Raw genomic sequence first — 13,247 nt, 5'->3', positions numbered from 1 at the left:
TCACGTGATTGAGGCCTATTTTCTAATATAATTTTCAAGGCACAAGTATCTTTGATTCCAACATTATTATTATATTACACCTTGATCCTCTTGATCTTTTGATTGAGTAACAAAGTTTGCACAATTAATTATCTGAGTTATCAGCTTTTCAGATTATAGGTTCAGTTTGGCATTTGAAATTATCTATGTTGCTGCATATCTCTCGACAAATATCAAATATTTATATCGTCGTGACCTATTCAATTTAGTATTCAATTTGACTGAAGATGGATAACTTATTCATGTAATACTTTCATTATATTGTTTATTTATAATATTGTGAAAGAGAGAATTGGGGAAAGAGAGCAAGTATAATTATTAAATGAGTAGAATTTATCTCATAAATAAAATATCAATCGCGTCGTTTGCGAAAAAACGGATATACATATATGTAAAAGGATTCCGATAAATATTTATCCGCACTCCTAGATCAGATGGGAAGAGACTATAACATGGCGAGAGCACCAACTTACATCTGGCACTTTAGCTTTGCCCACGCTAAGTTTATTTGAAAACTCTGACTCATTAATTCCAAAGATTTCACATCGATGATTCGAGGCAGTAGAATTTCGATGAGTTCGAGCCCTATATTTTAGCGTGTGTGAGAAATAATTTTTTTAAATTAATCGTCACGTTTCTATTGAATTTTATTTCGAATAACGTAGAAATTCAAAATAATTTCAACCCCTGTTTCGCGTTCTTTCATGCGAGTCCTCTCATTCCCGCCTTTCAAAAATGTCGATGATCTCACGACGAAAAGAAAAGATCTTTCTTCGTTTATATTCCATGGACGGAATGAAAGCAAACACGGGGTGAGCACGGTTCGTGATGTCTTTCGCTGTTCATAAAGTATTCTGCGACTGGTACACGGTCGCACGCGGCTTATGCGTTCGCTTATGTGTGTGTTAACGTACACATCTCACGGATGTGAGTGATAGGTAGGTACCCACACCTCTGAAATATACCGCGTCGATTCAGAGATACCGTGTGTATGTAACTAGCACACACGAGGCATGAGAGAGAGAGAGAAAGAGCGCAAGGCCAGGGCCGTATATCTAAGGAGTTTTATCGCGGATCGTGGAATTTTTAGCAGGAAACGCGCGATGCGCCTTCCATAAACGTTAATTGTGCCTCTTGATCCTCCCAATCTGTGCTAACTATCATTAAGCGCGGGATTACCTCAGTCTCGTCGACGCGAAACGATATGAATCAGATGTTGGGTTTCGCACTTTACGTATGTGTGTTACGTTAGTTAGTTTTCGCCATTACTGAATTATAAATAAAATAATACGAATTGTTCTCTGTCTCTCTCTCTCTCTCTCTAATTAAATACACTCCATGCACACAGGGTTGATTTTTATGAAATGTTTGCCTAATTAAATATTTGTAGGAAATTTAAAGTAAAAGAATATTTAAGAAAATATACATGTCTGACTTGTGTGTTATCGCGTGGTTCTGACCCGTGATGATACATCAGCGAGATGTATTCGCATAAGCGTAACGTGTACCCGGCTGTACCATTCGCCGTTTTCTTGCACGATCACGGTTTAACCGTGATGTAATTCTCGCGCGACCCTTATATAGCCCCCAAGGAAATCATCCTCGTGGATTCCGCGGCATTGGTTGCGCTACATTGTTAACGTCTCTCTCTCTCTCTCTCGTGAGAATATGCGAAGACAATCCACGCGCGATGTTCTTGAAGATCCAAATAGTAATTAGTATTGTTTTTCGTGACATTGTAGAAATTATGACCTATTTATGGTAAATCGTGTGAAAAGGAAAGAAACGAGCAAGAGATAAATTGTAATTATAGACATTAGAATTGTACATGGTATTCTTATTCGCAGTAATTTTTTTTTCTCTATCAAATTTTATCGTTTGATGATGGAGAATATAATTTTTAAATTTATAGAGAGGCTCGCAGAAAATAGTAGCAGCCTCTGCAGCGATTAAAATAATTTGATGGATGCATGCAAATCAAGTTGCGTACTCTTCCGCATATTTTTTACGGCAATTAGCGTTATTCTACGAAATTAAACCGGAAGTTTACTCATATTTGCCTACTGCATTATTAGAATATGAAATATGCGGTTACAAGTATAGGCCTGTTATTGAAAGTAAAATTGGAGTCTTAATTAAAAACGCGTTGTATTTGTGAATGATTTAATGAAAGAAGTAATGACACACATGTGGGATTTTCATTTAATCACCTTTACAAGGATATTATTATCGCATTTTTAGCGCCAGCGCCATTCGAGACATAGGCTGACATTAGCAATATACAATGAAAATAGAAATTTTACGGGTTTCCTAATTGCTCTTGATTTACGAGAGGGTGTGTGAGTGGACATATCCTTTTTTAAGTATTATGTACACGAGAGATATGGGACAATGACGTAAGAACATGCGTGCAGCACGATAGAGTTCGTTCCTTTTCATTATCTCAAATGGTATCTGCAAGCATTAGAGTGGTTAGAGGATATTAGAGTAGTCGGAAAACGCATACACACGTACCCAGTTGGAAAGATAATTTAATAGAGACAGTATATTTTTCGATCTAGTCTTAATTTTATATGTAACGTAACATGTAGATTGTTTTACATTTATATTAACAGATTTAATTAATTGCATTTATTTGTATCCTTATTAGTTTATCGAATCACATTTTTACTTTGCGAAATATTTGTAAAAAATTCGAGACTGTCACAATTTAAATTTTCGCACGACAATCTATTACGATTACCGCAGTAATGACTGTCGCAAATAGGCTTATATTTGACGTGTTAATAAGCTTAAATTTCCCAAAGTATGCTTACGTAATGAGCCAGTGCGTGCGTGCGTTGCCTATGCAAAGCAAACATGAAATTTGCGAGTTATTTATAAAATAAGGATTTTTGTGTAGGGCTTCAAACCGAGTAAGATTTCCGTGAGCTTTTCACAACTTCCAATATCGTTAACGTACATCTAGGATTATAAAATTAAGAGCAAAATTGAATGAATACCATTTTGCAAATATAACAAATACATATTATGTAACTCTAATCGCTTAAAATATTATATTTTAACCCGAGAGAAAATTTTTAGCTGTATCTGTTAATTTTAAATAATTATTTTATAAATAATTAGATAAATATAATAAAAATTAATTATATAATTTATATAATATAATATATATTACCTATATATTTTAGAAATAATTATTTGAATCTTTTGGTTTTCTAACGTTACATTACGAAGTTATATAATTCTTTGCTGTTCAAGATTAAGTTGTATCAATGTTTATAGATTGTTATTATATTTCAAAAGAAATATAAAAAATGGGATTGTATTTCGTAATAAAAAACGAAGTTCATGAGAAGAAAATTGCTGCGTGTCATTCCTGAAATAAGCGAGACGTCGAACATTCCAGCTTGAAGTCCGGCCACAGTAAGGCGTCATGAAGGAGGTCCAGGAGCAGCAGCAGCCGGAGTCAATGGAATCCAACGAGTCGGTTTCCGGCTCGAACGAATACGCCTATCGACCGCTCACGACAAAGCACAGAAGGGCCGGAAGTACCGGGACAACCGGCGACGAGGAATACACCACGGACGAGGATGAGCTCTACACGGATGAGGCTGATTGTTCGATCGGCGCGACGTTACATCCGCCTCATCCGATCCTTAAATCAGACCTCGCGAGAGCAGCCACCGATCTTTTCGGATACGCCGCTAAACGCGAGGATGAAGACGAAGAACCCACTAGTCTGTTCGATGAGGATGATAAGTTCCTAGGTGATAGGTGCGTTTAAGCATTGATTTTTTCTACTTTCGACGTAAAAATTGCTTTTTTATAAAGTATATTTTATAGTATAATACTCCAGAGTCATACAATAGGATCTCTATAGCTTATATTATAATTTGAATAAAAACTAATAAAATACACAAAGAAAGAAAAGTCGAAAAAATATTTTATGTGATGATTTCATTACGATAGAAAAATATGAATTGTATATTATTAAAAATTATAATATGTGTTTTGTGATTTTTACTTTTAGTTCAACCAAAACCGCTCCACTATTCACGTACAACGAAAAACTACAAGGTGTTCTATCGAGACATCGAAATCCATTGGAAGAGAAGAAGGCGGTAAAATCTTGCGAGCTGAAATCTCACGACTTGGAAGTTTTGGAGTCTACAAGTCAACATACAAAACCCTTGGATTTTCGATTGAACGCAGCTGAATCTGCGGAAGAAACAAGCAACGAAAAAATCGATACAGACTCGACAAAGGATGACAATTCCCACGAATCCTCGAAGAGATTCTCTCTTCCTAAAGATACTAAGGTAATTTTATTTTTCGTCTTTGATCATTCTTGACATATAAGAATAAAAAGTGATATTAACAAAATAATATATTCTCACTGAAAGTGTATATTATATTAAAATGAAATTTGTTTTTTTTTCTTGGAATAAAAGAATAAAAACAATATATACATATCAAAAAGACAAAAAGGCTCGTATAATGCAACGCAATAAATAATAATAATGGAATATAGTGAAAGGCCAACTAACGAGCAAATAAATAGATATAATATAATATAATATAATATATACATATATATAAGAAAAAAATGTACATGTATAACAAAAATGTCTGTGAAAATGATTTTAGTCGGAAGTATCATCGAAGCAAGAATTACTGTGCGTTCCTAAAAAAAGCAGCAGCCCGCCATCGCCTACCACGCTGCAATGGGAAAGAGCAGTGGCCGAAGTAAAAGAGCACGCGGTGGCGAAGCTGCAGGAAGAACTTAAAAGGGCTCATGAAGAATTGAAACTGAAAGACGAGGAAGTGGCTAGACTCTCGCGGATCAGGCAAGATGTAGAGGCCGAGCTCGAAGAACTCACTGCCAGTCTCTTTCAAGTTAGTCGGTTTTATATTTGTCAAACAGAGAAAAATGAAAAAAATAATATATATTTTTATACATATATACATGTAAAATAAAAAATATAAACATTTTTAAATTTTAATGACATAAAAGATGTAATATTGAAGCGTTAAAAATTTAGCTATCGATTTATGTGAGATTTTAAAAGCTGGGTAAAACAGTTGTTATTTTTAATGGTTACATGTTTGAATGATTCGGATTTATTTAATATAAGATATGTGTTTTTAGGAGGCACATAATATGGTTCGAGAAGCTAATGTACGCCAGGCAACGGCGGAGCGTCTCCTAGAGGAAAGTCGCATGAAATCGGAAGTGCTCGCGGCGGAAGTAGCAGCTTTGAAAACTTTGGTGCTCACATCCACACCGTCGAGGCCCAATCCCCATTTGCATCCTCAAATCGATACGAAGGGTCGTCTCAGTAATGGGGAGGAAAGTCAACAGGGCCTTTTTACGAAGAAACATCGAAGGTAATAATCAATTTTTATATTAGATTTATAATTTTTTAAAAATATTCTATGTATTTTAAATATAGAAGAGTTAATAAATCTGAATAATATTTATATTTCTTGTTTGTTCATCGAGAAGAAGCATTCTTGCGTGCCATAATTAAAAAAAAATAAAATTGCTCATAATTTCTAACAAATAATTAATTGTGTGCTTATAAAGTAATTATAATTTGTAAGATAAAATTATATTAATTATTTGTAATATTATAGGAATTACAAATTTATTGAAAGATTGCTAATGTTTGATATCGGAAATAATTTAAAACAGTTATTTATCATTTACATTTATATTTGCAAGATGAGATGTATTAATAATTCGTTTAAAAATATTATAATTTGCAATTTTGGTGCAGATCACCGTCGCATTTTAATTTAAAATACGGACGCGAGAATTCTCCGCCCGATTCACCGGTGAAGGAGCAAAGGCTACCATTACCGACTGACAAGGAAATTCTCGAGAGGGATTGGAAGCGGGAACGCGAAAAGGAAAGAGAAAGGGAATGCAAAGACTTTGGTTTGGAAGTAGATCCGAGAGTGCATACAGAGTTTCTCAGATGGAAAGCGAATCCTTGTGTTGACAAGAGCGATTCCTTCGTCGCGAGGGTATTTAGGGAGGATATCGACTTGTGTCTGGATTTCCCTAATAAAGAATTGGGAACTAAAGTCAGACAAGCCGTTCTGGACGGCATTATTTTTATCGAGGCGGTCAACGACAAAACAAAACTGGCTTTCCCCAAGTACGTCCTCACATATCGTATATTAAAATACTCGACATTACATTTTATACAGTTGTAAATATTTTGACAAAGTTTTCGAAATGCATATTTAATTATATTGTAACAACGTTGCAAGGTTCTCATTTACGGTAAAATATAAAATGTTTTTATAAAAATAGCGATAATATTTTAATTTCAGAAAATGCGCACTGTTAGAGGCACCACGGCAATGTCATTATCGTATGCGGCTTGGTGACCAAGAGAATCAATGGTACTGCATTTCGCAAATCTGTCGCAATCGAGTAAGTTTTAATGATTAAATTAAATTAATTTTATATTATATTAAATTTATAATTTAATATTATAAAAGATCCTGCTTTGTAAGGGATTTTATGTTTTATATTGCAGATTATAGCAGTGTGCGATTTTCTTAATTATCTGAGATACGTCGAGCGCGGCCTCGTCAAAAGCTCAGGTAAGTATCTTTTAAAGTTAAAGTATATATCACATATATAATAATAAATACATTTTATATTATAATACATAATAGAGAGTAAAGTTTGAATCAGAAAATTATGCACTAAAAATTAATAATAATTGTTTAAATTTCACAATTAACAAGGAAATGTAAAATGTTGAAAATTGTAAAAAAATTGAAAAATTGAAAAATACCTCTCTCTATTAATGCTAATAATTATGTAATTGAATTTTGTAATATACCCTTTCAGTTCATGACGTGTATTGGGAAATCACGCGGCTAAGAAAGGAAATGGTTTTCGCACGATTGGGTCTGGCATTGTCATCTTGAGGTACGCGCAGACGGGATGTTATTTAGTCTCGAATTAATTCTAGCCAGAGATTTTTTGGGAATAGAATCAATCGTGCGTAGATTGTGCAAAAAAAAAAAAAAAAAAAATTGATAGAATTTAGCGACGATTTCGTCGATCATCGGCCTTTCGCCTAGCAAAGATGGTAGGTTTTTACTACCACTTCTGAGATATTTAGATTCTCTCTCTAATTCTGTCAAATAATTCTGACGATAACGATGTTTCCAAGAAATTTACATGTTGTTGAAGAGGCTATATTATTTATGAAAAAATAATTTATTCATTGATCTTGCTTTTCTTTTGAATATCTCACAAAGCGATCGATGAATTAACTCGCTACATCAACTTTTTTTCTACATCTTTACACACAGAAAGTTATATAACTCAGGATTAGATTTGACACTAAGTTCCAGTAAAAGAAGCGCGTCATTTTTGCCGCGTATGAATTTCTTCGAAATATTGATGTCCTCTGTGGCAGATCTTAGGTTTAGTTATATTTGCGAACAAGTTAAACAAAGGCGACAATGAAGCTGATTACAAGGCTGTGAATGATCTTGACATGCGGATCAGATATTACGGATGGCTCTCCTATATGAAAAGTGTAAATAATAGAAGAGATTTTTGAGAGATATTGTATCATGTTTTCTCAAGTTTAACTGAACATTGTCGAACTTATCGTTAAATTCACGTCGTGAATTACAACGTTCAACAACAATTTTGAATCTATTGACGTTTATTCCATGAGATAGTTAACGGTTAACAATCACATTATAATCATACTATATAAAATTACATTTCGTCGTGGTTCGGTATTAACATCGAAGAGAAAAAATTCAGTGCTTGTGAATTATTTATATTTAAATTTTATGTTATAAATTAATTTTTTTTTATTTGTCGTATCGATGTCGTATTAATGAGTCGTCCTGGTTATACATATTTTGTTTTATTAATTTATCGGTTTGTATATACGTCGCGTTAATCCGATTCTATTAATGGCTTTCATTAATTATATTAGTTATTAATTATCAATTTATTAAAATTCTTTAGTGTTTATACCGAATCCCGAGACTGTAAAATTGTCATTTAAATCTAGTTATACTCATTGTTGGATCATGATGACTATATATACTTTCAATATTATTACTCTTAGGAAAGAGATTGACATCTGTGTGGACCATACGAATCTCCAAATTTTTAGTGTATATGTACATAGGACTCGAAACTTCTATATCATGTCTCATAATACTTTTACACATTTATCATAATCATTCTATACGTCCGGTTGTACGGAACATTTGTTTCTATACTCTACAAATATTAATCACGGCATGTTGAAAGTATAGGTTCTTTGACAGAGATTACGTTAATATGTCAATCAAGACTGACATTTACGTCAATCATGTATTTTCAGAGATTGTATATATAAATATATCTATTATATATTTTGTTTATTACGAAAATATTTATATTTTCTATTTTGAATTTTGAATCGCGATATAAACTAATCGATTCTTCGAGGTAAATAATCTCTGCAACAATTCGCTTGATATGTGATTTGAAATATTAAATTACAAAAATGATCGAGATGAATAGTTATTTCGATTGTTATAAAGCGATGCTCTGATTTATTAGTTCTCATTTTGACTATGTGTTGTCTTCCATTATTTATCTTTATTCGCTATGACAGTGAGTAAAAATATGCAAAATAATTTGTGAATTATGTAACTCATGCCAAGCGTACAAATTGTGGCCAACGATATAAACGAATGACGTTCCTTTGTTACGAGGGACGTAGAAAAAGACTTCTTGTAAGCAGTTTTCTTCTGTGAATAGAAAAAATGTGTTAATTGTATATCAAATGTGTAAATAGTCTTCTAACATTTCTTGAGGTAGAAACATGTATTTAAAAATGAAATATAAATTATCGCCATTGCAAAAATGTGTGTGATGACTAATCATTACAATTCTTTTAAAAAATTTTCTCTCCCTCTCTCTCTTTATTAATTGCATTTTATTAATTAATTACTTTTTCGCAGAAAATTAGAAAATTATTAAATTAGGTATACATTATCCATTTGTTAATATATTGTATAATGTTACAGATTTTACTTTAATATATAATATTAATATAGCGCACATATATATTAAGGAGAAATATAATTATTTTCTTTTGATAACATTAACACAGATATCAGGTGGTGCAATTGTAAAGCCGTCGACGCCGTCTAAATTAGGATGAGGATATTCCGGAGATAACGTGAACTGAAATTTTTGCAGCAGACACGCAGTGAACAGAAACACACTGTTTCTCGCCAAGATCTCGCCCAAACACTTTCTATGACCTGTTTTATCATTAATTTTATTACAATCTCTCTCTCTCTCTCTCTTTTATATATATTTTATATATTATACGAAGAATGCATGCGTATTTTTCTTCATACCTAAGCCAAACGGCATTAACCAGGGATCCTCGACGTATTCTCCTTCACCGTTGATAAATCTTTCAGGCCGAAATTCTTTTGGATCGCCCCAATGCTTTTCGTCCATATGGACGCTTCTGAAATTGGCCAATAAGGTATAGTCCTTTTTTATTTCGTAGCCGAGTAGAGTAGAATCGATCATTGCTCGATGAGGAATTGAAGTAGGGCCGACATTCGCTAGTCTCGATACCTCCGCTATCGTTGCACTCAAGTATGGCAGTCTGAAAATTTTCGCGGCTACTTATCTATGCAAAACAATATTTGCGAATGAATAATATATATCGTATATATACCGATTTTTATCCGCTATACGAGGTAGAATTTCCTTGTCCAGCACTCTCTCAATTTCCTCGTGTACTTTTCCTTGCACATCTTGCTTCACCGCGAGATACGTTATTATAAAGCCAATTGTGTTGTTCGTCGTTTCTACACCGGCGCTAAAGAGGTCTTTCACGACGCTAATTAATTGTTCCTCTGTAAATAAGAATATTCTGAAATGCAATGTTTTATATTTGCATTATATTCACATTAGTTGCACAGTTTTTTATCTTGCGAATTTTTAATACATATTATTACAATTTATTACTATATCATTAAAATAAGCTATTTTTTTAAATAATACTGTTTTTTACTTTTTGATATAATGCTATTATGTCTTTATGATTTATATTATATATACAATGATATAATATACAGAAAGTACAACAAATATTGAAATTTGTGTTTTTATTGTGTGAAACATTGTATACCGTCAAAGTACGATATAATCGAGCTATTAGATTGCTCCATTTCCGCTAGGTAAACATCAATAAAGTCTCTAAACTCGCCGTGCATTCTAGTTTGTTTGTGCTTCGCTATTTCATTCTGAAACAAAATACATGTCTTGTATATATATGAATAGAAAATAATATCGCTAGGAGTAATATATTACTACCCTAAAGAATTGTGACATTCGTGCCAGTCTCTGATTTAGTTCGGTAAATCCGCTAAAATTTGGGATGATGTATCTTAAAAAAGGCAAATTGGTCAATATACCGCCGGTGACATTGCTGTTCCTGATAAGATCGTTTAACACTGATAAAATTTCTCTTAATTTTGGGTTCTCCTTAGTCAAGTCAAATCTACGATTAATATGTTATATAAGTTATTTTTGGAACTTAATGGCATGTAACTTCAAATATTATACCTCGATCCAGCCACTAACGTCCATAAACTATTAAGGACTGCTATGGAGGTAATATCGTGTAAGTTTGTAATGGATCCTGATTTAGCCAGCGATTCTATTATGTTGGTTAAGGAAACTGCATCGTTTAATATTATATCTTCCATCGCCATTTTCCCGAATCCAAATTCTTTTAATGTTCTCAAGACAAATCTGAATAATTTGTAACAAGTTGTAATCTGGTCTATTTTTTTCTAATTTTATACAAAGCGCGCAAAAGAATGTGATTTAACAATATTTCAAAAATAAAATTACATATTTTTTAAATATTTTATAAACTATCAAAAGTATAAAAAATTATTAAATAAAAGTTATTGCACAATTTAAAAGATAATATACATAATAATCAAAATTAATGCAGGATGGAAATTTTCTTTTATTATATAAAGAAAGATTGATATTAATAGATATCTCACACAGAAGGCACTTTTTATATATTTAAATTAAATTACACAAATAATTATATAGCTTTTTTGATATAATAATCAAAATACCTTCTTTGGTCTCGCCAGATATCGCCATCAGTGAATATTACACCCCTTCGCTCGCCCCCTGTTCGTTGTTTATATATAAATCCATGGGGTCTACCGTCGAATTCAGATCGACCCATCATTTCGACCACGGCATCCCTATCGGAAACAATAATCATCGGTTCGGCTGTGCCGAGTTTCAAGCCGACGATGGGTCCGTAAGTGTCGGCTAGACGACACCAAGCATGAGAATAAAATTTTGTCTCATCGACCAGGCGTTTTACGTCAAGTATATTCCCTACGAGTGGCAGGCCGCGGGGTCCTCGAATAAAACATTTTGCCTTATATTATATATCTAAGCAAATTTTATGTCGATACAAAATATTGCAGCGAACAAATCAAAATAGAAACATTATCTTAAATAATGAAAGCATTTCTACAATATATTAAATAATAATCTTTCGCAATAGAAATATTATTATTATTATTATTTAATAAAATAATTTCATTTACCTGGAGGAAACTTTGATGGTCGTCGCCAGTTGTGCAGGATTTTTATCGTAAATCCTATCGCCAGACAAATGATTACAAACCACATTGTTTTTTTTGTTATTTAACACACAATAGAAATAATATTGCTATGTCGAAAAATGATTTTTAACACATAAGATCTTTTTACATTTTAAAGAAAAATTTCGAGAACAAAATAAATTGGAGATATTTTCGGACGAATAAGTAAATCTAACATACGATGAACATATCAATCGATTGAAGTGATTGTCGCGCATCAGATTGCCAACTGGCACGAATCGGAACTGTATGGGTCCGACTGAAATTCCGTTACATGAGAAAATTTGCCTTTCACTAGCATATTAGACAAGAGGGCTTCAGGCTCAAGGTTGTTCCGAGATCGTATATGTATATATGACTATAGACCTGTACATACATATTCCTGTTGCAGGTGTACATACACCTTTCGCACTAGTCTCTGCGAGTTTTATATTTTGTCTTGTTTGTATTATGTAACCAGCTATTTTGCGACCACTTGTCATAATTAGAATGTTTCAAATTGTACATTATGCAACGCACTTTGGCTATTAACATTTTTTATTTTTACCAAAACACTATCATGAGTGTTGAGCAACTTTGGTGGTTGTGCGTTTTTTATTGGTAAAATCCAACCCGGTATTAATTTTAAGTTTGCGAGGCCGATTAGAAATATGAGAAAGTACTTTTGCAGAGATGTGTGTCTTAAAAAAATATAGACATATAAAAATCATTCGAAGAAATACTATGTTATATATATATTGGATCGTTGCTAATATCGATGATTATAGCGGTGCTACGTGATGATGGAGAAGTTATAAGGAACAGATGTGAGAATCGTAAAGTACAATTTCCAATCAAAACGCGCCCACATCAAAGCGCTCCGATCTCTCATTTCGGCGCCGGAATCCGGAGCAATAGTGTGTTTACGATTTCGTGTTCGACACACGTGCGATCCCCGATCAATCTTCCTCCTCTATTCCCCGACTCGCATCGATATCTGTCTCCCTTCGACCTCTTCCATCTAATGTGCCACGTCAAATCGAAACGAGAACGATCGAGCGAACCGATCGCGACATAACGATCGCCGCGAGCCATTTAAAATCGTCGATTTAATTCGACTGCGATTACTCGGTTCAATTGCCGAATCGTAGTATGCGGGTTGTTGACACTGTTAGGTATTGGCAGTTTATTAATAAACTTATTAATAAACTATATCCTTCGCACGTTGCTTATATCGACGTTGACTTGATGTTTGCAATATTCTTATTGAAATATAAGACGTAAATAGTTTGAAGAAAGATTTTTTTTATTTAAACATTTTTTAAGTGTATTCTTTTAGCATTTTTCTCCTATAGAAGATTTTTCTATTATAATTAATTTTTTATTATAATGAATTTTCTTATTATAATAATGTTGTAGAGGAGGAAACGATGACCATCAGCGATTCCGGGGTTTCCATTCTAAAATCGCAGTATGCGATGGTAAATTGCATCTTGGCGCTCAGTAGCGATAAA

The 13,247-nt window shown here is 33.3% G+C and overlaps 2 protein-coding genes across 4 annotated transcripts in view; one reads left to right on the top strand and one right to left on the bottom strand.

Moving 5' to 3' along the window:
- Positions 1-7,420, top strand: part of LOC145941325 (guanine nucleotide exchange factor for Rab-3A) — a 36,232-nt gene extending 28,812 nt beyond the window's left edge. For all 3 annotated transcript variants that reach the window (XM_083047410.1, XM_083047409.1, XM_083047408.1), the window contains exons 2-9: positions 3,449-3,816; positions 4,073-4,361; positions 4,690-4,938; positions 5,192-5,430; positions 5,823-6,206; positions 6,385-6,487; positions 6,594-6,660; positions 6,914-7,420. In XM_083047410.1, coding sequence (XP_082903536.1) covers positions 3,476-3,816; positions 4,073-4,361; positions 4,690-4,938; positions 5,192-5,430; positions 5,823-6,206; positions 6,385-6,487; positions 6,594-6,660; positions 6,914-6,993 — 1,752 coding nt within the window. In that variant the 5' untranslated portion in view covers positions 3,449-3,475 and the 3' untranslated portion in view covers positions 6,994-7,420. The remainder of the gene's footprint in view (positions 1-3,448; positions 3,817-4,072; positions 4,362-4,689; positions 4,939-5,191; positions 5,431-5,822; positions 6,207-6,384; positions 6,488-6,593; positions 6,661-6,913) is intronic.
- A 1,581-nt stretch (positions 7,421-9,001) lies between these two features.
- On the bottom strand, positions 9,002-11,975 carry LOC145941326 (methyl farnesoate epoxidase). The gene is made up of 8 exons (XM_083047411.1): positions 11,698-11,975; positions 11,209-11,506; positions 10,679-10,867; positions 10,427-10,613; positions 10,242-10,356; positions 9,786-9,966; positions 9,454-9,713; positions 9,002-9,354 (listed from the first exon to the last, which is right to left on the bottom strand). The coding sequence occupies exons 1-8, from the start codon at positions 11,780-11,782 to the stop codon at positions 9,173-9,175; spliced, it is 1,497 nt and encodes a 498-aa protein (XP_082903537.1). The 5' UTR covers positions 11,783-11,975; the 3' UTR covers positions 9,002-9,172.
- Positions 11,976-13,247: the final 1,272 nt, after the last annotated feature.

This window comes from Prenolepis imparis, unplaced genomic scaffold (genome assembly GCF_030444845.1).
Source record: "Prenolepis imparis isolate NDT839.2.m4 unplaced genomic scaffold, iyPreImpa1.0 SCAF_10, whole genome shotgun sequence".
NCBI lineage: Eukaryota > Metazoa > Arthropoda > Insecta > Hymenoptera > Formicidae > Prenolepis > Prenolepis imparis.
Note: the sequence above shows the minus strand (reverse complement) of the source record. Positions and strands in the feature narration are given on the sequence as shown.

Excerpts from the sequence above, each read along its gene's own strand:
- LOC145941326 (XM_083047411.1), bottom strand. The coding sequence starts at position 11,782 with ATGTGGTTTGTAATCATTTGTCTGGCGATAGGATTTACGATAAAAATC. Across the intron at positions 10,614-10,678 it reads ACGTTAGTGGCTGGATCGAG|ATTTGACTTGACTAAGGAGA; the intron begins GTATAATATTTG and ends TATTAATCGTAG. Across the intron at positions 9,355-9,453 it reads GTTAATGCCGTTTGGCTTAG|GTCATAGAAAGTGTTTGGGC; the intron begins GTATGAAGAAAA and ends ATGATAAAACAG.